Source organism: Dermacentor albipictus, chromosome 10 (genome assembly GCF_038994185.2).
Source record: "Dermacentor albipictus isolate Rhodes 1998 colony chromosome 10, USDA_Dalb.pri_finalv2, whole genome shotgun sequence".
Lineage (NCBI taxonomy): Eukaryota > Metazoa > Arthropoda > Arachnida > Ixodida > Ixodidae > Dermacentor > Dermacentor albipictus.
Window position 1 is genome coordinate 76043096 of NC_091830.1, and position 25473 is coordinate 76068568.

General features: G+C 48.8%; 1 protein-coding gene across 3 annotated transcripts; it reads right to left on the bottom strand.

Annotated features, from left to right (window-relative positions):
- Positions 1 to 1406: 1406 nt before the first annotated feature.
- LOC135898805 (uncharacterized) lies at positions 1407 to 24966 on the bottom strand. 3 transcript variants are annotated; one of them, XM_070528169.1, is made up of 4 exons: positions 24860 to 24877; positions 20530 to 20573; positions 4976 to 5019; positions 1407 to 3376 (listed from the first exon to the last, which is right to left on the bottom strand). In XM_070528169.1, exon 4 carries the CDS (start codon positions 3183 to 3185, stop codon positions 1584 to 1586), a length of 1602 nt encoding a protein of 533 aa, XP_070384270.1. In that variant the 5' UTR covers positions 3186 to 3376; positions 4976 to 5019; positions 20530 to 20573; positions 24860 to 24877; the 3' UTR covers positions 1407 to 1583. The 3 variants fall into 3 exon arrangements, with proteins under 3 accessions (XP_070384270.1, XP_065284050.1, XP_065284055.1); XM_065427978.1 differs by lacking the exons at positions 1407 to 3376; positions 4976 to 5019 and adding exons at positions 7473 to 9483; positions 12560 to 12603 and having other exon boundaries at positions 24860 to 24949; XM_065427983.2 differs by lacking the exons at positions 1407 to 3376; positions 4976 to 5019 and adding an exon at positions 15535 to 17511 and having other exon boundaries at positions 24860 to 24966.
- Between the last annotated feature and the right edge of the window lie 507 nt (positions 24967 to 25473).

Sequence of the window (25473 nt, forward strand, 5' to 3'; positions counted from 1 at the left end):
ATGATATAATATTCCAGTGTAGTTACAATGTTATCAATTTTATTTCTCTCCTTTTCTAATAGTTTTCATATTTCCGGAATATTTATAGAGCAACTGCCAGCATAAATCGAAATTCGGCTTCCGAGGGTCACTATAGATTTCACATTTCTTCTTTCAAATGCAACAGATGTCATCAGAATCAGTGCAGTGGTTCCTAGGAAAACATTTAACCGTTCCCATGAATTTAAATTGGCGCCCCCGAGCTAAAGCTTTCTCTAGAAAGGTGTGCGTGTGTGCTTTACAGGATGGGCCACAAACCGACATAATGCTGAGACCTGAGACCTTTCTTATTTCTTTTGTCGCGGTGTGGCGTTTAAGCATAACGTAGGGGCGCTGACTGGCACTGCATTATCGAGCCTGGAGCATGTCCCGCCTGGCAATCAGGCGAGAAACCAACGAAGCACGCTAAAACGCAGGCAGTTTCGCAAAAAAGGCTAGCCTGAAAAGGATGTCCCGCCGTAATTCAGGCTGCGGAAACATTGAGGCCTTACCCTAATTGAACGCGTAGGCCGTTGGAGGTCGTAAGCGACAAGCACACCTCCTTGTAGCTTGCCAATTTGAGGCTTTTTTTCGCCACCATGAAAGGCGGAGCCTTACACCTCAGACCAGAGAGTGCACAAGGCCCTCGGCCTCACTGGGTGTAACTTCGGTGGCGCTACACTAGACGGGAAAACCAAATGTCATTTGGGATTGATGACAACGGCGATGAAGCCATTGGGCTTGATCTCATTCTCAGCCTTGCGAGGTTTAGAAACGGTCACTCTATTACTACGAGAAGAGAAAAAAACTCGCAGTTTCCCCCGGAAGGCGAAGCATCGCTTGCGATACCAAATTACTAGACAGCGACAAGAAGTAAAGACAGCAATTTCTCGGTCGTATAAAGTTGTAAACATTCGCTTGCTAACTAAATTAGGAAGCAAGGTGTCACGCACGACTAGGTAAACATGAGCACATCGCGTTTGGTGACCGCGGAAACCAATTGATGTGACTTTCGGAGATTCCGGCTGTAACCCGCAAATTAGCTTAAGGCGTCCCAAACTTACTACTCTTCACACGAAATATCTTCAAAGGACAATTAGCACAATCTTTGCCACTTTAATACGGCCGAAATTCAAGCTGGGTGGTCTGTCACGTCCGGATACTCCGTAGATCAAAAAATTTTTCTCTCGCAGATTCCCTAATTCCCCACGCCATTCTTGTCCAACCTTTATAACTGGCCTGCCTGGCTTGCTCCCATTTCACCAGCGCCAGTTTTTATTTCAACGAAACGATGTAGTCAATTGGTGCAGATCTATTCTCTGTCTAGCTTAGTCACAATAACTACTACTTTACTCTGTAAGATAGAGAGAGAAAATCAAGAACGACACTGCGACGAACTAAAATGACATTTATTGCGTTATTAACAGATTAAAAAACACAGCAACGTCACACAACGTTGCTGCACTCTGAACTTCAGGCGATACTCATCCAGTGTCCGGTCATCCGTGCCAGAAGTGAACGCTACCTTCTCGACGACCCGCTCGTAGTCGTCCACTTCTGTCAGTTCACTTCCAGTTAGCCGGGAGACACCGTAAGAATGTTCGTACATTTTTTTTCCTAATACGGAGTACGTGAATGGGTCGCGACGAGCGTCGCAGCGCCGAAAAGTGAGCCACTCTGAATCCCTTATCGGACTCACGGCCAAAGTAAAACCGAAGTGACTCAATGATTGACACAAAGAGCCCGGGATTGGCACAGAGGCGTTGACAGAACCCACGGCAGGAAACAGAAGTGGCGTCACTCGCCAAACCATCCAGGTTAAAGCGAGGGTCGGTCACAAGGCGACCTAGCGGAAACGTGACCGTCATTATCTTCGCCGACTCGCCGATGCCCAGCCGCCATAGCTTCGTCTGCAAGAGTAGCTGCTCAAAGTCGCGCTCTGTGAACATCGGCGGAAATTTGCAGGCGGCGCAGGGAACAACGTCGCGATTCCCAACGCCCAGCTCGTCGAGGAACCGGTAGCCACGTGCGAGCCATAGGAGCAAACCTTCCCAAATAACGGTGGCACACCGTCGAAGCTTCAGCAAGCTCAGCTCGGACAGCCCCTCACCCAGGGCGAAGCAAAAGTCGCCGCCGAACGAGAAGTGGCTGGTTGTCAGGCTGGGCTCGGAGATGTTGGCGAGGCACATTAGCAGGAGCTTGTGCTTCAGTTTCAGGCAGTCGCCGGCCATGCACGAGGGTCGCTGGAAGCTGATGCATTGCGGTGACGGCAGCAGAACGTGTGAACTTGATCTGACGTCATACCGGCACTCCTCGTGCGTAGTGGATCCTAGGAAGCGGCAGACGGCTTCCGGATAGGCTTCGAAGGCTACGGCCGCATGACGCACACACTTAAGCAACACCCTCTGCTCCAGCAGGTTCTCTAGACGGACGTAGGTGCACGAGACATCGCGGCAAAGGCGGCCTGTGGTCGGAGGTACCTGTTCGCCACTGTACCGGAAGATGCGCAGACCGTTCCTGTGGGTATTGCGCGTCATACAGGCGTCGCCAACCGGTAGCCCTCCGGTAGCCCTACATATGGTATGAACATGCACGGGCTCCAGGTCGATGGGAGGGTTTAAGATGCAGTCCAAGAATTCGGCTGTCAGCGGCGTCCCTACCACTTCCGTGTACGTGAACTCGAGCTTCTGAGTCAGCAACTGGTAATTCCTGCTGATGTGTACAAAAACCTCTTTCGCCAGTAAAGGCTCGTATCGGTGGTCCTCGCAAAGCGAGCAGCCCAGCTTGTTCACGGGCCTCTGGCACAGTATGCACAATAGCGCCGGAGTTCCCACGATGCCGTTCTCGCAGCACAGCTCACGTAAGTTCTCGCAGCACGAATCAAATCGAAGGGCTCCGGACGACAGCGCGAAGCAGTTGGCGAACCCCAGTTTGCGCACGTAGTCCGTGCTCTCCTTCTCACCGCTTTCATCCGGTGCACGCCCATGCCTGTGAGAAGAGAACGTCACAGTGTGGTAAACGTGCTCGTAGCGGGCAACGTCCGTCCGCAGGGCTTTTGCCTCGGTCAGGGCGAAGCGGGAGGAGCCGTCCAAGAGTTCAAGTATCGTTTCACACGCGTCACGTTGATTGGCGCCGAGAAGCTTCGTGCAGGGAGAATGTTGCACCATAGTTGAATGGCTTTCTTCACTGCCCTGAAGATTCCCTAACCTCGTGCTCCTGCAAGGACCGTGCTCTTTTGAAAATTCTTGACGGGGACGGACTTAAGAGGCGTAACACAATGTGAAATCTTCGAGATGAAATCTTCATGTCGGCCACAGGGCACTGTTTCCAAAACAGGCGCACGTCCAGTAGGCCGATTCTGGAATGAAAAAAAAGAAAATGCATCAGTCACAATCAGTACGACTTTCTGCAGACAAAATGCACTCGGCCACAAGAGGTGTAGTGTAGGAAGGTAGCAATACAAGGAAAGGAGTGAGACGGGGAGAGGGGGGGGGGGGGGGGGCGGTGATCAGGTTCCAAGCGCCCACGAGAACACATCAGGCACGAGAGAAACACACATTTTGCCCCACAGAGTATTTCACCAACTGTGTATTCACGTCTGGCTTTTAAAAACAGGTTTGTAGAAACAGGTTTTAATCGTCTGAAAAGAGATGGAAAACATGGAACCATTCGTTTCCCTATATTGGCGCACTTTCCGTAGTGACTGTGTTCATCAGGACCACACCATAGAGACGCTTTTCAGCGTTTCATTCTCTTAAAGAGAAGTTCCTCTTAGACAGATAGATTTTAATCCAAGCAAGGGTGATTGGAAAGCTCACTAACTCCGTCACTGTAGCCTTCACCGTACACAGACCAGAAGTGTAGGGCGAAGGCGCTCGCGACATCTGCAACAGATTGGCTACTACTACTACCACTACTACTACTACCACTACTACTACTACTAATAATAATAATAATAATGATAATAATAATAATAATAATAACAATAATTAACTGCTATCTTGCAATGGGGGACGTACAATACTGGGCTTGACAGAGCCAACAAAACCGATTGCGTGACTAGGCTTACAACATCGGCTAGTGACAATGAAAAAAATCCCGCCTCTCCCGCAATCGACAGTAGATATATGAATGAAATCGCTACCGGCTAAGCAGATTGTTGGAGATCATACTACAGCCACAACTTTAAAGCGCAAGTCTGGTCTCGGTCAAACAGGCGTTCGCTGCGGGACGGGTGCTCCAGGCGTGGACGCTGCTCGACGCGCCCGGGGTGCTCACGGAACGCTAGTGTTGGTATTAACACTCTGCGCCAAAAGATGGCAGTCAAGCGTATACGGCCCTGTATCTGCCTTTTTGAACGTAGCCATCGGAAATGACAAATAAAACTTCAGCGCGCTACAAGTTAAAGCTTGAGTGATGTTGTGAACGAGCATTAGAAAGAACTCGGAAGCAATATTTTTCGCAACTTCTTAGGGAAGTAACTAGCGTAGGTATTGCGGTCTCGTCTCGTTGCCCGCACGTTCTCGTTATGTTTTCGCAACTTGCCCAAATGTTCCTATTTCCTTTTCTGGATCGAAGGCCGCCGACAACGGTAGCAAAAACAATTTCATGCTTAATAATAATAATATTTATTTCCATCAACGAATGAATACTATTGCTGAGCCCCTGGCCGAGAGAATGTGCAGATATTATTCCGATTATTTTCCTTCCCCCACTTCGTCAGTTGTTCGAGCAAGCCCCTTCACCCTCTTATAAAGCAGAACAGAGGGACGAAGAGGGCATATCCCTCTCTTTTTCCGCAGTAACAAACGGCGATATTGATGCCAATGCAAGGCTTTCGCATTTGTGCCAACGGGGCGTTAGCCTTCGCGGTTGAAGATAATGACGACTCGCACAGGTAGCGAAGGCTAATAACCCGGCAGTACTGTAAGACCGGAGCCAATCGAGTGAAGCTTACCGTTGCAGAGAAGCACTCGCGCTGGTCTGCTGATCAAGCCCGGCCTGCAACAAAAGGAACACCAGATGATGATGATGATGGCCTCATCTTACGGCTCATATCCGCAGTGTGGGACTGGCCCCGAATTGTGTGCCGAAACATTTACTCAATCTTTAGAAGTATTACGTGTTCGATTAAAACAAGCAAGAAATACAAAACAAGCAAATCACTAATGAACATTCAGAAAGTTACTCGTTTAGTTGAACACCTGTAATTGCTTCTTCTTCTTCTTGCCATCTGAATTTGTGGCTCTAGCTCACTACAGGGGATCAGGGGATTCACCAATAAGGCGATGGTCAAAGCAAGAAGGGGAGACAAAAGTTGAGAAGGTAATAAAAAATATCGCGGAAATCGTGCAAATCACATTGAACTAGACAATTTTTAGAAAGCGATTTTGCTGACAGCACAATGAAACGCATCATTTCAAAAAACACAAATTTGGAGCAATTATTTCCAGTAATATTGGCATTTCTTGAAGCATTAAATTATTTCATAGAAACGACATGCTGTTCTAAACATTCGCCAATGTTCAGTGACCGTCACTGGTGTATCGAAAACACTTGCCTTTTAACAACTGAAGACTACCGTGCGATAAACCATCGAGAGGAAGGTTTAGCTCGCGCCCAACTACACTGGCGCTTTATCAAATACACGTAATACGCAGATATAATTTTCTGAGACAAACGCTGCGCCGCTTTGAATGCAGTTGGATGCATTTCCGAGAGAAAGTCAAATTCCGGTGACTGTTGCAAGCGCAATCTTGATTGAAGGCCCACAATGTTTACAAGAACTTTTAAACATAGGTAAGTTAAACAAAGGTGGGAGCGAGAAGTTTAAAAAACCCTCTGCAGCAAAAACAAGCACCACAGTTGTGTAAGCTGTATGCGCTAGGGCCTCTAAAGCGGACGAGTTCAGTGTATAAATTCACAGCTTAGGCGAATTTGTTGCAATGTTCACGACAACTTTGTAAGCCTTACTCGCATGCTAGTAATATGTTTCACAGCCATGTCAAATACATCAATCTTGTCCGCTTTAGATATACTGCAAGGAACAACTTACATAACTGATGATGATGATGACACACTTGTTCAGTGCAGTCACTATGTTATAAACTTGCTTTCGTCTTCCAATATTTTGGAATTTTCCGGAATATTTATAAAGCAACTACCGGCATAAATCGAAATTCCACCATAGATTTCACCTTTTTTTTTCTTTTAAATGCAACAGACGTCATCAAAATTAGTTCAGCGGTTGCTGGGAAGAAATTTAACTTTTCCCATGTATATTTAGAAACGAGCCCCTGAACTAAAGCTTTCTCTGTGTGTGGGAGATCATGGTTACAAACTAACATAAAAAGCGTAAGTTTCTTTTTTTTTTCTTGTGTCGCGGTGTGGCGTTTACGCATAACGGAGGGCCACCGACTGGCACTGCATTATCGAGCCTGGAGCATGTCTCGCCTGGCAATCAGGAGAGAAACCAACGAAGCACGCCAAACCGCAGGGAGGTTCGCAAAAAAGGATAGCCTGAAAGGATGTCCCGTCGTAATTCAAGCGGCGGAAACATTTAGGCCTTACCCATATCGAACGCGTAGGCCGTTGAAGGTCATAAGCGACAACCACACGTCCTTGTAGCTTTCCAAATTGAGGCTTTTTTTCGCCACCTCGAAAGGCGGAGCCTTATTCCTCAGACCAGAGAGTGCACAAGGCCCTCGGCCTTACTTGATGTAACTTTGGCGGCGCTACGCTAAATGGGAAAACGAAATGTCATTTCGGATTGATGACAACAACGATGAACCATTGGGCTTGATCTCATTCTCAGCCTTGCGACGTTTATAAACGGTCGCTCTATTATTACGAGAAGAGAAAAAAAAACTCGCAGTTTCGCCCGAAAGGCGAAACATCGCATGCGATACCGAATTACTAGACAGCGATAAGAATTAAAGATAGCAGCTTTATCGGTCCTATAAATTTGTAAACATTCGCTTGCTAAGAAGCTCGCTGTCCCGAGCGCCTAAGTAAACCTGCACACATCGCGCTCGACAACCGCGGAAACGAATTGAAGAAACTTTCGGAGATTCCGCCTGTAACACGCAAATTAGCTTAAGGCGTCCCAAACCTACTATTCTACACACGAAATATCTTCGAAGCACAACACAATCTTCGCCACTTCGATAAGGCAGAAATTCAAGCTAGGTGGTCTGTCGTGTCCGGATACTCAGTATAGATCCACAAAGAATATTTGATTTTTCTCTCGCGGATTTCCTAATTCCCAACGCAGTTCTTTTCCAACTTTTGGAACGGGCCTTCCCGACTTCCTACTATTTCGCCAGCACCAGCACAAGTTTTTATTTCAACGAAATGATGTAGCCAATTGGTGCAGATCTATTTTCTCACTAGTTTAGTAAAAATACTACTACTTTGCTCTATAACATAGAAATAAAATCAAAAACTACATTGCGACGAACTGGAATGATATTTATTGCGTTCATGAGCAGAGTGCAGGGAATAGACGAAAGAACACAGTAACGTCACACAACGTTGCTGTACTCTGAACTTCAGACGATATACACATCCAGTAAAAACAAAAACTCATCCGTGTCAGAAGTGAACGCTACCTTCTCGACGGCCCACTCGCAGTCGTCCACTTCTGTCAGCTCAGTTTCGGCCAGGCGGGAGACAGCCTCAAAATGATCATATTTTTTTCATAATAAAGAGCACGTGAAAGGGCGCCGATGAAGGTCGCATCGCCGGAAGGTGAGCCATTGTGAATCACTTGTCCAACTAATGGCCATGCGCAAACCGAAGTCACTCAATGGTTAACATGGAGAGCCCGCGATTGGCGCAGAGGAGATGGCTGGGCCCACAGCGAGAAACAGAAGCGGCGACACTCGCCGAACTGACCAGGTTCAAGTGTAGGTCGGTGACAAGGCGACCTAAGAGAGACGTGACCGACATTATCTTCGCCGTCTCGCCGACGCCCAGCCGCCATAACCTCGTCTCCCAGAGTAGCCACCCGAAGTCACGCTCTGTGAACATCGGCGGAAATTTGCAGGCGGCGCAGGGAACAACGTCGCGATTCCCGACGCCCAGCTCGACCAGTAACCGGTGGCCACGTGCGAGCCATTCGAGCAAACGTTCCCAAATAAGGATGGCGCACATTGGAAGCGTCAGCAAGCTCAGCTCGGACAGCCCCGCATACATGCCGAAGCAAAAGTCGCCGCCGAACGAGAAGAGGCTGGTTGTCAGGTTGAGCTTGGAGATGTTGGCGAGGCACATCAGCAGGAACTTGTGCTTTAGTTTCAGGCAGTCGCCGGCCACGCACCAGGGTTGCTGGAAACTGATGTATTGCGGTGACGGCAGCAGAACGTGTGAACGTGATCTGACGTCACACCGGCACTCCTGGTGTGTAGTGGCACGTAGGAAGCGGCAGACGGCTTCCAGGTAGGCTTGCACGGCATCGGCAGCATGACGCAATGTCTGAAGCAGCGCCCTCTGCTCCAGTAGGTTCTCGATACGGACGTAGCTGTACGGGACATCGCGGCAAAGGCGGCCTGTGGTTGGAGGTACCTGTTCGCAACTGTACCGGAAGATGCGCAGACCATTCCTGTGCGTATTGCGCGTCATACAGGCGTCGCGAACCGGATCTGTTACGGTAGCCTGAAGTATGGCCTGAACATGCACGGGATGCAGGTCGATGGAACCGTTTGATGTACAGTCCAAGAACACGGCTGTCAGCGGCGTACCTACCGCCTGCGTGTACGTGAACTCGAGCTTCTGAGTCAGTAGCTGGCCATTCTTGCTGATGTCCTCAAAGACGTCTTCGTCCGCCCAAGGCTCGTAGCGGTGGTACTCGAAAAGCGAGCAGTCCAGCTTGTTCACGGACCTCTGGCAGAGCATGCGCAAGAGCGCCGGAGATCCCACGATGCCGTTCTCGCAGCGCAGCTCACGTAAGTTCTCGCAGCGCGAATCAAATCGAAGGACAACTTCGGAGGCCTGCGCAAGGCTGTTGGTGAACCCTAGTTTGCACCCGTAGTCCGTCCTCTCCTTCTCACGGCATTCATCCGGTGCACGCTCATCCATGTCAGAAGAGAACGCCACTGTGTAGACAACGTGCTTGCAGTGGGCGACGTCCAACGACTCGACTTTTGCCTCGGCCATGGCGAAGCGGGAGTCGCCGTCCAGGAGTTCAAGGATCGTTTCACACGCGTCACGTTGAATACCGCCGATAAGGTTCTTGCAGGGAGAATGTTGCACCATACTTAAAAGGGTTTCTGTTTTCAGTACTCTGAGAATAATACCCATGCCTCGTGCTCCCCAAGGGCCGTGCTCTTTTGAAAATTGTCGACGGAGACTGGCAAGGGCGTTTCTTAAAAGGCGTTACACGATGCAAAATCTTGGACTCGAGATGAAGTCTTCGTGTCGGCTACTGGGCACTGGTTCCACAACAGCCGTACGTCCAGAAGGCCGAGTCTGGAATGATAAAAAAAATGCGTCAGTTACAATCAGTACCGACTTTCTGCAGACAAAATGCACTCGGGCACAACAGGTGTAGTGTAGAGAGGTGGCGGTACAGAGAAAAAAGTGAGGTGGATGGGCGGGGGAGCTCACTTTCCAAGCACCCCCGAAAATACATCAGGCACGAGATAAACGCACATTTCGTCCCACAAAGTAGCTTACCAGCTCCATATTCACGTCTGCCTTTTAAAAACAGGTTTTTAGGTAACAGGATTTAATGATTTGTAAAAAGATGGAAAAAATGGAACCATTCGTTTCCCTATAATGGCGTACGTACTTTCCCCAGTGACTGTGTTCATTAGGACCGCACCATAGAGACGCTGTTAAGCGTTTTATTCTCTTAAAGAGAAATTCCTCTTAGACAGATAGATTTGAATCCAGGCAAGGGTGATTGGAAAGCTCACTAACTCCGTCCCTGTAGCCTTCATCGTACACAGACCAGAAGTGTAGGGCGAAGACGCCAGCGACATCTGGAACAGATTGGCTATTACTTCTACTACTGCTACTTCTACTACTACTACTACTACTACTACTACTACTACTACTACTACTACTACTACTACTACTACTAATAATAATAATAATAATAATAATAATAATTAACTGCTATCTTGCAATGTGGTACGTACAATACTGGGCTTGACAGAGCCAACAAAACCGATTGCGTGACTAGGCCTGCAACATCGGCTAGTGACAATGAAAAAGAATCCCGGCTCTCCCGTAATCGAGGGTAGATGTAAGAATGGAGTCGTTGCCGGGTAAGCAGATTGTTAGAGTTCATACTACAGCCACAACCTTAAAGTAGGTGTAGTGCACGTTCGCCACGGCACACCCCACCACACCGCACCGCACCACGCTATACTGCACGCCGGTCCATATGGACGCAATAGTTTCCTCTCGCAGACAGACCGTCCGGGCAAGTCTCGTCCCGGCCAAACAGGCGTTCGCTGCGGGATGGGCGCTGCCGGCGTGGACGCTGCTCGACGCGCCCGGGGACTTAAAGGGACACTAAAGGTTACCAGAAAGTCAAGTTAAAGTGGTAGAGCAATGTTCTAGAACGTCTAAGGCGTCAATTTAATCGCGAACAGAGCTTTAGTAACCGAGAAATTGAGGTAAATGCATGATACGATCTGAGACCCCCCAGCGACATTCCGGTACTAGCCCGATGAAGAAAGGACTCCTCATAATTTGCGTTACTAATACTCTACTCGTATTAAAAATATCATTTCCTTCGATTATAAGACGGAAAAAAATGCTAATTGTCTACGTCTATTCGATTATAATAAAAAATAAGATTTTGACGTTACCCTTCAGTAGTATGGGTGGTCGAAAGGTTTCGTTTTCGCTCGAATCTGCGCGCTCGACTCTGCGCCGCGCACGCTTTGGAGTTTCAGTAGTTTCGTTATCGCGTCGCGCTGTGAGGGTTCTGCTGGCTCGCGAAACTCATTTGGAACAAGCAGAGAGAATACCACGTCCATGTGATGTCGTGGGAAGCCCTCGTTGCTTACCCCCTCCGGAGAACCGGTGTCGAGGGCGCCGTTGTAGTACGCAACGACGCCGGCAGTGCGAGCCCTCAGCAGCAGGTCGCGCTCGTCGGTGCTCAAATCGCTAAGTTGAGCCCACCATCACGAGCCAATCTGTCGCTGTCAAGGCCCATTGCGACGAGCGTCGAAGTTTGCGTCATAGAATGAAGTACCAGCTTATGGGCGTCTTGCGCTGGAGTTTGAGGTATAGTAGCAGCGCCTGGTTTCGGTGCGGAAAACGACATCTGGGTCGTGCCAGCTTGGGTCGTATTGAGCCCTGGCTGTGGCGAAGCACGTTTCTAGGCCGAGTTTTGCGTCGATTCGCACTTTTTTATGCCCTGTTGCTAGTGCGAAAAGGCTCGTCACTTCTCCCAGACCACGCCGACCAGGCTGCGAGCTCGCCGCAGCCTATAGTTTAACGAAAACGGACTCTCCGTGTGTCGTGGGACGTAATGTGGGACGTAATTCGTTTCTCCTTCCGCTAGCCACCATACTCCCGCTTTCGCTCTGCTGTCGGCTCTGTCTTGGCTCTGTTTCTGGCCGCGCGTTTGCGTTTTGCGCAGAAAAGCCGTAGCGCCGTCTGCGGACGCCGTTCTACTCACCGATGGCGCAAGGTCACTATGAGACCATGATGTCAGTTCTCCTCGATCGGAGGGCGGGCGATTTGAACTGCGCTAGAGGTACGCGGACGCTTCAGAACGCATTTTCTCTTAAAATAAGTCTCTCCTTGGCACGAAACAAGCGTTTCGAGGTTTCTGTGATGGTATTTCAACAGTCCACGTTGACTTAATAGTAACGTTTAGTGTCCCTTTAAGGAACGCTAGTGTTGGTAATAACACTCTGCGTCAAGCATATATGACCCTGTATCTGCCATGTTGAACATTGCCATCGGAAATGACAAATAAAATTTCAGCGCGCTACAAGTTACAGCTTGAGTAATGTTGTGAACGAACATTAGAAAGAAATCGGAAGCAATATTTTTTTTTGTAACTTCTTAGGGAAGTGACTAGCGTAAGTAATGCGGTCTTGTCTCGTTGCACGCACGATCTCGTTTTCGCAACTTGCCCGGATGTCCAAATTTGGTTCGCTGGATAACGGCTGTGGCTTTGGCTCAGGGTCGCTCGAAGGCCGCCGACAACGGGAGCAAAAAGAATTTCATGCTTAATAATAATAAAATTTATTTCCATCAACGAATGAATACGATTGCTGAGCCCCTGGCCGAGAGAATATGCAGATATTATTCCTATTATTTTCCTTCCCCCACTTCGTCAGTTGTTCGAGCAAGCCCCTTCCCCCTCCTGATTATAAGCAGAACAGTGGCAGACGGACGAGGGCATATCGCTCTCGTTCTCCGCAGTAACAAACGGCGACATTGATGCCAATGCAAGGCGCATTTGCGCAAACGGGGCTGTAGTCTTCTAAATTACAGAAAATGACGGCTCGCACAGGTTGTGAATGCTAATAATCCGGGGGTACTGCAAGACCGGAGCCAATCGAGTGAAGCTTACCGTTGCAGAGAAGAACTCGCGCTGGTCTGCAGAGAAAGGCTGGCCTGAAAACGAAAGGAACACCGGATGATGATGATGATGACCTTACATTATGGTTCATACCCACAGTGGGGGACTGGCCCCGAATTGTGTGCCGAAACATTTACTCAATCTTTAGAAGTATTACGTATTCGATTAAAACAAGAAAGAACTACCAAAACAAACAAATAACGAAAGAACATCCAGAAACTTGTTCGTTTAGTTGAACACCAGTAATTGCTTGCTAAGTGGCTCTAGCCCATTACAGGTGATTGGCCTAGAAGGCGGAGGAGGGAAGACGAAACTTGAGAACTTAATAAAAATATCATCGATATCGTACAGTTTACATTCAAACAGACAATTTTCAGAAAGGGACTATGCTGAGGGCATAAAAAAGCGCATGATTTGCAAAAATATAAATTTGGAGCAATTATTTTCAGTAATACTGGCATTTCTTGGAGCATTAAATTATTGCATATAAACGGCATGCTATTCTAAATATTCGCAAATGTTCAATGGCCGTCGCTCATGTATCCCGGACGCTTGCCTTTCAAAGACCGTAGGCTACCATGCGCTGTAACATTAAGAGGAAGCTTTAGCTCGGGCCAAACTAGAGGGTCGCTTAATGAAATACACGTAATACGCAGAAATATTTTTCTGATCCAAACGCTCCACCGGTCTGAATGGAATTGGATGCATTTCAGAGAGAAAGGTAAATTCCAGTGACTGTTGCAAGCGCAATTTCGATTGAAGGCCCACATCGTTTACAATAACTTTTAAAAATCGGTAAGTTAAAGAAAGGTGGCAGCAAGTAGTTTAAAAATCCGTAACTCTGCAACTAAAACACGTACCGCAGTTGGGTAAGCGGTATCCGTTAGCGCATCTACAGTGGGCGAGCTTACAGGGACACTAAAGTGAAACATTATTTATTCCGCATCAGTAAATTACCGTTCTGCAACACTAAAAACACCACTCTCACAACGGTAAGACGTTTGGTTAGCCAGAAAAAGCGCGATAACGGAATACGGGTCGCGACGCCTGCTTAAGTTCCCGCACCTGCGGGCTGTGACTTCTTGGATCTTGCAGGCATCTTCTATAGGGCCTACTAATTTTATATAGCGGTACAGATTGACTACATTGTGTTCTAAAGGAACCCAATATTAAACATGGCAAGTTTCGGGAACCTTTATTCAGCCAACGCAGCCCAAATGCGCGAACATACTTTGGCATCCCTTACGTCACGCTAACGTACAGGCACTGGGGTTACGGCGCGAAATTCAAATACTGATACTTCGACCTTCTTTTTCTCATCTTATAATCAAACTATTTTTTTTAGTTACTGCCTGCAGGTTTCTCAAACAATGCTTCATTAGTCTCAACTGATTTATTGTTTCGCTTTAGTGTCCCTTTAATGTATAAGTTCACAGCTTAGGCTAATTTGTTGCGATGTTGACAATGACTTTTTAAGTCTTACTCGCGTACTAGTGATATGTTTGACAACCACGTCAAATACATCTATCTTGACCGCTTTAAATATACTACTACAATCAAATTACAGAACTGACGATGATGATATAATATTCCAGTGCAGTTACAATGTTATCAGTTTGATTTCTCTCCATTTCTAACAGTTTTCATATTTCCGGAATATTTATAGAGCAATTGCCGGCCTAAATCAAAATTCGGCTTCTGAGAGTCACTATAGACTTGGCATTTTTTCCTTTAAATGCAACAGAAGTCATCAAAATAAGTGCAGCGATTGCCAGGAAAAGATTTATCCGTTCCCCTATATTTAACTATGCGCCCCCGAGCTATAGCTTTCTCTAGAAAGGTGTGCGTGTGCTTTACGGTATGGCTACATACTTACACAATAGTGAGACTTTTTTTTTTTCATTTGTCGCGGTGTGGCGTTTAAGCATAACGGAGGGGCGCCGACTGGCACTGCATTATCGAGCCTGGAGCACGTCTCGCCTGGCAATCAGGCGAGAAACCAACGAAGCAGGCCAAACCGCTGGGAGATTCGCAAAAAAATGCTAGCCTGAAAAAGATGTTCCGCCGTAATTCAGGCTGCGGAAACATTTAGGCCTTACCTATATTCAGCATGTGGGTTATTGAAGGTCGTAAGCGACAACCACACCTCCTTGTAGCTTGCCGATTTGAGGCTTTTTTTTTTTGCCACCTCGAAAGGCGGAGCCTTGCACCTCAGACCAGCGAGTGCACAAGGCCCTCGGCCTCACTTGATGTAACTTCGGCGGCGCTACACTAGACGGGAAAACCAAATGTCATTTGGGATTGATTACAAGGACGATGAAGCCATTGAGCTTGATCTGATTCTCAGCCTTGCGAGGTTTAGAAACGAAAACTCGCAGTTTCGACCGAAACGGGAAGCATCACTTGCGATACCTAATTAGTACACAGCGATAAGAAGTAAAGACAGCACTTTTCTCGGTCGTTTAAGGATGTAAATATTCGCTTGCTAACTAAATTAGGAAGCACGGTGTCACGCACGACTAGGTAAACATGAGCACATCGCGCTCGATGACCGCGGAAACCAGTTGAAGTAACTTTCGGAGTTTGCGGCTGTAACACGCAAATTAGCTTAAGGCGTCCCAAACCTACTGTTGTACCAACGAAATATGTTCAACGCATAATTAGCACAATCTTCGCCACTTTAATACGGCCGAAATTCAAGTTGGGTGGTCTGTCACGTCCGGATACTCGGTAGATCAAAAAAAAAGATTTGATTTTTCTCTCGCAGATTTCCTCATTCTCCACGCCGTTCTTTTTCAACCTTTGCAACTGACCTGCCTGACTTGCTCCTATTTCACCAGCACCAGTTTTTATTTCCACGAAACGATGTAGTCAATTGGTGCAGGTCTACACTCTGTCTAGTTTAGTCACAATAACTACGACTTTGCTGTATAAGATAGAGAGAGAAAATCAAGAAGGACATTGCGACGAATTTAAAATGAAATTTATTGCGTTGATGTGAAGAGTGCAAGGAATATAGACTAAAGGACACAGCAACGTCACACAACGTTGGTGCACTCTGATTCATTCAGCGTCCACTCATCCGTGTCAGAAGTGAACGCTACCGTCTCGACGACCCGCTCGCAGTCGTCCACTTCTGTCAGCTCAGTTTCGGCCAACCGGGAGACACCGTCAAAATGTTCGTATATATCTTTTTCTTAATATGGGACACGTGAAAGGGCGCCGACGAGGGACGCATAGCCGGTAAGTGAGCCATTGTGAATCACTTATCTGACTCATGGCCAAGCGAAAACCGAAGTGACTCAATAGTCAACATAGAGAGCCCGGCATTGGCGCAGAGGAGGTGGCAGGGCCCACAGCAGGAAACAGAGGGGGGCGACACTCGCCAAACTGTCCAGGGCAAAGCGAGGGTCGGTGACAAGGCGACCTAAGGGAAATGTGACCGACATTATCCTCGCCGTCTCGCCGATGCTCAGCCGCCACAGCCTCGTCTCCCTGAGTAGCCACTCGAAGTCGCACTCTGTGAACATCAGCGGCAATTTCCAGGCGGCGCGGGGAACAGCGTCGCCAATCCTGACGCCCAACTCGTCGAGCAATCGGTAGCCACGTGCGAGCCATAGGAGCGAACCTTCCCTAATAATGATGGCGCACCTTGGAAGCGTCAGCAAGCTCAGCTCGGACAGCCCCGCATCCATGCCGAAGCAAAATTCGCAGCCGAACGAGAAGTGCCTGGTTGTCAGGTTGAGCTCGGAGATGTTGGCGAAGCACGTTCGCAGGAGCTTGTGCGTCAGTTTCAGGCAGTTGCCGGCCACGCACGGGGGTCGCTGGAAACTGATGTATTGCGGCGACGGCAGCAGAACGTGTGAACTTGATGTGACGTCATACCGGCACTCCTGGTGCGTAGTGGCGAAGCGGCAGGCGGCTTCCGGGTGGGTCACGGCAGCATGACGCACTGTCTGAAGCAACGCCCTCTGCTCCAGTAGATTCTCGAGGCGGACGTAGCTGTACGAGACATCGCGGCAAAGGCGACCTGCGGTTGGAGGTGTCTGTTCGCCAGTGTACCGGAAGATGCGCTGACCGTAGCTGTGCGTACTGCGCATCGTACAGGCGTCACCCACCGGTAGCCCTACGGTACCTTTACGTATAGCATGAACGTGCACGGGCTGCAGGTCGATGGAACTGTTTAAGGTGCAGTCCAAGAACCCGGCTGTCAGCGGCGTACCTACCACTTGCGTGTACGTGAACCCGAGCTTCTGAGCCACTAGCTGGCAATTCTTGCTGATGTCTGCAAAGACGTCTTTGCCCAGCCAAGGCTCATAGCGGTGGTCCTCGAAAAGCGAGCAGCTCAGCTTGTTCACGGGCCTCTGGCACAGCATGCTCAAGAGCGCCGGAGTTCCCTCGATGCCGTTCTCGCAGCACAGCTCACGTAAGTTCTCGTTGCATGCATCAAATCGAAGGACAACTTCGGACGCCAGCGCGAGGCTGTTGGCGAGCCCCAGTTTGCGCACGTAGTCCGTGCTCTCCTCCTCATGGCCTTCATCCGGTGCACGCTCATCCGGGCCATAAGTGATCCCCGCTGTGTGGACAGCGTGCTCGCAGTGAGCGACGTCTGTCGCCTTGGATTTCAGCTCGGTCAGCGCAAAGCGGGAGGCGCCGCCCAAGAGTTCAAGCATCGCTTCACAAGCGTCACGTTGATTGGCGCCGATAAGCTTCGTGCAGGGAGAACGGTGCACCATAGTTCCAATTGCTTTCTTCACTACCCTGACGATTCCCTTGCCTCGTGCTCCTCAAGCGCAATGCTCTTCTGAAAATTCGCGACGGAGAAGGGAAAGCGCGTTTCTTAAGAGGCGTAACACAATGAGAAATCTTGTACTCGAGATGAAATCTTCCTGTCGGCCACAGGCCACTGGTTCCGAAACAGGCGTGCGTAGAGAAGGCCGATTCTGGAATGATAAAAAAATTACCGACGATTACGTTACTTCCTAATGCGAAATTTGAGCGCAGCAAATAAGCTGTTTCACCTTTTCGATAGATTGAGGCAAAGAAATCGAGCAACACATGTATGCGCTATCACAGAATTTTTTTTTATTTTTCACACGTATTCCTTTAAAAAAGACTCCACTAACAGTTCTTGACAGTCATGAAGGAAGCTTTGTGGTCGGAGAAATAGACTGATATGTGTTCGACTTGATACACCAATGCTTGATTCTGACGGCGGCGACGGTAAGCTTCTGCTTCGGCGGCACGCACCTCTGGATTCTGACGGCGACGGCGCTGGGCCTCTGCTCTGGCAGCTCGTTTAGCAGCAGCAGCAGCAGCAGCAGCAGCAGCAGACGGAGGACTTCCATCGGTCGTCTCGCTCATGGCTCAGAAAGAACTGGCAGATAATTTCGCAGTGGCGAACGGCAGCGGCAATTTCGGCTCGGGCGGTGCACATATACAGATCCGCCGCCACCGATCTGGCTCTCTGATTGCCACCGCACAGGGCGAACGGCAGCGGCAATTTCGGCTCGGGCGGTGCACATATACAGATCCGCCGCCACCGATCTGGCTCTCTTATTGCCACCGCACAGGGGTTGCATTGGAGGAGGAGCGAAGAAAGGAATTAAGTTCGAGCCGGCGCTTTGACAACCGGAGACTCGCAGGAAGAGGGGGGAGGGGGGCGGCGTGTACACCCAGCGGCAAACGATGGGGGCAGAAGCGCGCGCAGCAAGCGGACAACCCGATAAAGGGAGGAGGGAAGAGATAGCAGCGACTGACTGATGCCGCTGACGCCGATAGTGAGTCAACCCCAGCTGCGGAGTTGGTTTCAGGGACAACGCCGCCGATGCCGACACAAACAATATGATACCCTCGCTTCCGCAGCGCTAAGAACCAGGTCTAGCCGTGGGAAGGTGGTCACGTATTCGTCGACGTGCCGGGGCCTACGTGAAATAACCGGCGCGTCGGCAACTGAAGAGCACCCTATCCGCCACACAAGAACAGGGGGGGGGGGGACCCTTTCCTCCTCTTTCTGCATGGCGGCGACGGTGTTCTATGCAGTCACGTTATCTTGACTCTCTAGCGGCGTCAGCGGCATCCAGCGGTATCAGTCGGTCGCTGCTAGCGCTGGGGGGATGAAAGGGGGGCGGAGCTGGTTACGAGGCCGACGACAACGCCGACGACGACGCGAAACCCAGGAACGGACGCCAAAGAGCTGCGCTCTAAAATAATTGCATCAGTGACCGGTACCGACTTTCTGCAGACTGAATGCACTCGGGTACGAGAGGTGTAGCCTAGCGAATGCATTCGAAAACGGATCGAAAGATAGCAGTACAGAGAAAAGTGTGAGGGGTGGCGGGGGGAGTTCAGGTTCCAAGCGCCCACGCGAACACATCAGGCACGAGATAAACACACATTTCGTCCAACAGAGTAGTTCACCAGCTGTATATTCACGTTTGGCTTTTGAAAACAGGATTGAGACACAGGTTTTAATAATTTGAAAAAAGATGGAAAATATGGAACCGTTCCTTTGCCTATGATGGCATTCTTTTCGTCGCAGTTGTGTTCATCAGGACCACACCATAGAGACGCTTTCCAGCGTTTCATTCTCTTAAAGAGAAGTTCCTCTTAGACAGATAGATTTGAATCCAGGCAAGTGTGATTGGAAAGCTCGCTAACTCCGTCACTATACCCTTCACCGTACACTGACCCTAAGTGCAGGGCGAAGGCGACCGCGACATCCGGAAGAGATTGGCTAATAATAATAATAATAATAATAATAATAATAATAATAATAATAATAATAATAATAATAAGAAGAAGAAGAAGAAGAAGAAGAAGAAGAAGAAGAAGAAGAAGAAGAAGAAGAAGAACTGCTATCTTGTACTGTGGTACGTAGTATATTGGGTTTGCAAAAGCCTATGAAAATGATTCCCTGACTCGGTCTGCGACATCGACGAGTGACGATGAAACAAATCCTGGCTCTCCCGTAATCGAGACTAGATATAAGAATGAAATCGCTACTGGCTAAGCAGGTTGTTGGAGACCATACTACAGCCACAATCTCAAAATGGGTGTAGTGCATGCTCGCAACGGGCCCACCCCACCGCGCCACGTCATACTGTACACAGGTCCATATGGACGCAATAGTTCCCTATCACAGACAGACCCTCCTTGCAAGTCTCGTCTCGGCCAAACGGGCAGTCGTGGTGGCCCGGGCGCTGCCGGACGCGCCGGGGGACTCGCGGAACGCTGGCGTTGCTGATAACACTTTGCGCCAAAACGTGGCGATCAAGTGTATATGAGCCGCTATCTATCTGTCTTTTTGAATGTCGACATAGGAAATTACAAATAAAACTTCAGCGTGCTATACAAGTTACCGCTTGACAGATGATGTGATCAGAGATTAAAAACAACTCGGAAGCAATATTTTTTGTAACTTCTTGGGGAAGTAACTAGCCTAGGGAATGCGGTCTTGTCTGCTTGCCCGCACGATTTCGTTTCGTTCTCGCAGCTTGCCCGGATGTTCCAGTTCGAGTGCCCGGATAACGGCTGTGGCTTTTGGCTCAGGGTCGCTTGAAGTCCGCCGACAACGGGAGCAAAAAGAATTTCATGCTTTATAATAATAACAGTTATTTCCATCAATGAATGAATACTGTTGCTGAGTGCCTGGCCGGGAGAACAGGTAGATATTATTCCAATTATTTTCCTTCCCCCCCCCCTCCCTCAGTTTTTCGAGCAAGCCCCTTCTCCCTTCTATAACCACAATCGGCCGGCCTCCAATCGAGCAGTGGCCGAAGCGCGAGGTCGCCCTCGTTTTCCGCATAATAAAAGGCGACACTGATGCCAATGAAAGGCTTCCGCATTTGCGCCGACGGGGCTGCAGTCTTCGCGGTTAAAAATAACGACGACTCGAGCAAGTAGCGAAGGTTAATAATCCGGCAGTACTGTAAGACCGGAGTCAGTCGAGTGAAGCTTACCTTTCCACAGAAGCACTCGAGCTGGTCTGCAGAGGAAGCCTGGCCTGAAACAAAAGGAACACAAGGTGATGATGATGATAGCCTCATATTATAGCTCATACCCACAGTAGGGCATTGGCTACGAATTGCGTGTCGAAACATTTACTTAATGTTTTGATGTATTACGTATTCGATTAAAACAAGAAAGAAACAATAACTAACAAATCACGAAAGAACATTTGGAAAGCTATTCGTTTAGTTGAACACCAGTAAATGCTTCTTCTTCTTCTTGTCATCTGAACAACTGGCTCTAGCTAGCAACAGGGTATTCGCCATGGAGGCGGTGGGTGAAGCAAGAAGGGGAGACAAAAGTTGAGAAATTAATAAAAAAATGGCTGTGGCTTAGGTAAGGTTAAGCCCAGGATGCGAAGCATACTAGCCTTTATTTTAGTTGTTGAACCACTGTTTAGCCTGGTGAACTGCTGTTGCTTGGCTATATTTGGTTCGGCTAGACGAAGAAACAACTCATGCATTACTTCTTCGCCTTCAAGAGTGGAACGCGACAGCGTTCCCGTCGACCCGCCAAGGGGTGTAAGACAATGGGCTACAGGGCAGCGACTACGCGCCCCGCATTGGACGCGGTGAGCGTCGAGCAAAGCAGCGTTCGGCGCGGCAACGAAATGTGCGCCTGAGCAAGAGACGCACGCCTTAGAAACAGCGCGTTTCTAAGGCAACACCGCATTCACTAGAGGCGCTTTTGTACCGCTTTGAAGCGTTGTACTCGTGGCTCAGTGGTAGCGTCTCCGTCCCACACTCCGGAGACCCTGGTTCGATTCCCACCCAGCCCGTCTTGCAAGAGTTGAGCCAAAGCCACTTCTCCTCTGTCGTGACGTCACGGTGTCACGTGATTTCATGGTCACCGCCGCGCCTGAGGAGCTGGGTTGAGCCCTCGTAATATGCTTCGCATAAAAGTATCCCCGAGATCGTGCAGATCACATTGAAACCGACAATATTTAGAAAGCGATTATGCTGAGAACACAAAGAAGCCCACCATTTGCAGAAATACAAATTTCGAGGAATTACTTCCAGTAATATTGGCATTCCTTGAAGCATTAAATTATTTCATAGAAACGGCATGTTATTCTAAATATTCGCAAATGTTCAATGGCCCTCACTGGTGTATCGAGGATAATTGCCTTTTAACGGCCGTAGACTACCATGTGGTATAAGACTAAGATGAAGTTTTAGCTCGGGCCCAACTACGGTGACCCTTAATCAAATACACGTAATGCGCAGAAACAATTTTCCGAGCAAACGCTGCACCGGTTCGAGTGGAGTTCGATGCATTTCAGAGAGAAAGTGAAATTCCAGTGACTTTTGTAAGCGCAATTTTGATTGAAGCCACACAATGTTTACAGGAACATTTAAAAATCGGTAAGTTCAAGAAAGGTGGGAACGAGAAGACTAAAAAATCCCTAACTCTGCAACAAAAAAAGCTACCGCAGTTGTGTGAGGCGGATCCGTTAGGGCATCAGTTCGCAGCTTAGGCGAATTTGTTGCAATGTTGACAACTTTGCAAGTCTTACTCGCATAGTGATATGTTTGACAGCCACGCCAAATATATCAATCTTGTCCGCTTTAGATATACTATAACAAACAATTTACAGAACTGATGATGATGATGATGATGATGATGATGATATAACTGCTCAGTGCATTTACAATGTTATAAACTTGCTTTCGTTTTCCAGTATTTCGAAATCTTCCGGAATATTTATAAAACAACTACCGGCCTAAATAGAAATTCAGCTTTTCAGATTCACCATAGATCTTACCTTTATTTTTTTAAATGCAACAGAAGTCATGAAATTAGTGCAGCGGTTGCTAGGGAAAGATTTATCCGTTCCCATATATTTAAGTATGCGCCCGAGAGCTAAAGCTTTCTCTAGAAAGGTGTGCGCGTGCTTTACAGGATGGCTACAAACTGGCACAGTACTGAGACGCTTTTTTTTTTCCTTCTGTCGCGGTGTGGCGTTTAAGCATAACGGAGGGGCGCTGACTGGCACTGCATTATCGAGCCTGGAGCATGTCTCGCCTGGCAGTCAGGCGAGAAACCAACGATGCACGCAGTGGCGTAGCTAGGTCGTCTGGCACCCGGGGCCCATAGGTCTTCTGTAACCTCCCCCACCCCTTCCGGGTGTAGTCGAGGAAGTCGAGGATATCAACAATTTCCAGGTGCGTTCAGACGTATGACACTCCCCCCCCCCCCTCCACTGGCCCCTTGCACCCGGGGCCCACGGCCCTCGAATCACCCCCCCCCCCCCTTTGCTACGTCACTGGACGCACGCCAAACCCCAGGGAGGCTGGCAAAGAAAGGTTCGCTTAAAAGGATGGCGCACCATCATTTAGGATACCCGAAAATTTTGGCCATGCAAGAGGGCCATGGTCGCTCTCTACCATAATTTAGCGCCTTGAATATCGTATCCTTGCTTCTGGATTGCACATACCATGCAAAAACATTCTTTCTCGGAGGTGCTAAACGCCTCTTATCGTGGTGTCAGTTTTCGGCTGAGGTATCGCACAGGATCCTCTTCATTGCTTTCGTTAATTTGGGCACGAACAACACCTTGACCACCTGTTGCTGGCGTCACCCCAGGGAATGCATTCTCTGCAGAAGTCTGGCGATACAAATACGGGCCGTGAAGACAAAGCTTCCTTCTCGAGCAATCCACATTTTCCGAAGAAGCCCCGCTAATCTTCAACTTTCGTGCGACTCACGCACTAACATTCTCTTTCTCTTGTCCACCAAGGACCCTTACTACTGAAAGAAACAAATTATGTATGGTAACTTACGCACTTGAAGTTGTACGAAGATTCGAGCTTAATTATAGTTACTACCTACGCACTCTCTAAGCCATTCTAAAACGCTGCTCTCTGACGTATACACGTGTGAGACACGCCGCAATGCTCTGCTTCTTCGTGTCCGAGCATGATACGCCTCAGAGGGATAGCACTAACACTTTCTAAATCGTGCCATTAACAGCGGCTCCACTAAATAAGGCGTCTTTCTTCCAAAGAAAAAGATCCCGCGACCACTTATGAAAAGTGAATTGGTACATAAGCGCACCAGTACTGGCTTAAACAACTAACCTACACTTGGCGGTGCAAGTGTATAAAAAAAAAAATCCAACGTGGGAGAGGCCCGCAGCGCGCTGAGTCGCGTGCCTCAGGACCTTATTAAAGTTTTGCATCCATCCATCCATCCATATATGCTAGACAACAAACGACATATCGAAAAAAACAAATTTCCCCATTTTCAGGCGCGCGAATACCTTCCCCTTAAACCGCACTCGAGGTGGGCGCCGTCTGAAAGCTCCTGTCAAGCTTGTCAACCCGGGAATACAAAAGGCCACGTATGTTATTCCCTTCGCTTCAGAGCCCCGATACCTTCCGTACTGTCCAGCTGCCTTTCTGGCATTGCCCTCGGAATGCGCTGCCGGGTATGACTACGCCGCGTCACCTGACCACCGCGTTCTCCCCTGTCAGACAGGCACACCTCGAAAATAACTAAACGAGCGGGAACTTAATTGCACCCCGACTTTTGTCCTCCTCCGCGTCGAACGTCGCTTCTTTTTCGACCTCGTCTGACGACTCGGGAGCGCTCTGACTCGAAACATTCCAACCGACAAAGACAAAGGACAAAGGCAAATGTTTCACTTCGCTCCCCGCTGGATCAAGTGGCTTTAAATTTACTCGGCCGCGTCGTCTTCTCTGCCGCCATTCTGAATTTGCGACGCCTCTTTCTCTTGGCACTGTTTTTGGTGTTCCGTTCCGAGCGCCTTTCTTTGCGATGGTGGCTCCTCGGCCTCACTAACTTCTTGAATTTCGGAAGAGGAAATCAGAAAGATTTCCTCCTCCAACTTAACCATGCCTCCTGAGCTAGCTGTTTCACCCTCATTTTTCGCACCGAGTTCTTCATCTTAGTTCAGCGCGTAACTCTCTTCCTGAATTTCGGAAGCGGAAATCGGAGAGATTTCCCCCTCAGGCTGCACTACGTCTCCCGAGCTAGCTACTACATCCCCCTTCTCTGTACGGTGCTCAGCGTCGCAACACAGTGTCTGATCCTCTTTCCGAGTTTCTGTCGAGGAAATCGAAAGTATTTCCTCCTCCGGCTTAACTACGGCACCCGGGCTAGCTACTTCACCGTCTTTCTTTGCACCGAGTCCTTCATTGTAATTCAGCGCCTGACCTTCTTGCCGAATTTCGGTCGAGGAAATCGGTTCCTCCCCAAATTCCTCTGCGGAGAGCTTGTATCTAGCGGGCAAACCCGCCTTCAATAAACGGTACTTGCCTGCCTCTGCGACGCTCGGTTGGACTACGACCTGCGCTACTTCTTCCGGCATCAGCTCGAACAACCGCTCCGGCCACGTGTCATGGTGAAATGATCGCCGCTCACAAATCCGTTAAAAATTAATCAGGTAGAGACCGACGTCATCGCCTGTTTCCCACGGCTGAAGCAAACTCGTCATTTCCAAGCTTTGCGTTTGTAGCGGAGCCGTATCTGCCCTGTCCCCCCCCCCCCTTTCCGTCAATGTCGCTATCTCTCGTCTTACTTTCGCGAGCTAAATTTTTCATGCTGCCTCTCCTTCTCTTCCGCTTATTCTTTCCTCTCACGCGCCGTGTCACGAGCTGAAGTGGAAAAAGAAGAGAGAGAAGAAAGAAAAGGAAAAAGGCTGACGTGGTATTCTGCGCAGAATGAGTAACCGACAATGTGGACTACGTAGGGATTCACTGCTGATGATTTATAAAATGTATATGGGCCCCATATTGGAATATGGGTGTGTCTTGGTGTCAGGCGGCCCTGCTTATAGAATAAAGCCTCTGGTTCTTTTGGAGCGTGAGGCCCCAGTCCTGTGTCTGGGACTCCCCGGGCTTGTGGCTATTAATGTTATCTATCAAGAAGCT

Excerpts from the sequence above, each read along its gene's own strand:
- LOC135898805 (XM_070528169.1), bottom strand. The coding sequence starts at position 3,185 with ATGGTGCAACATTCTCCCTGCACGAAGCTTCTCGGCGCCAATCAACGT.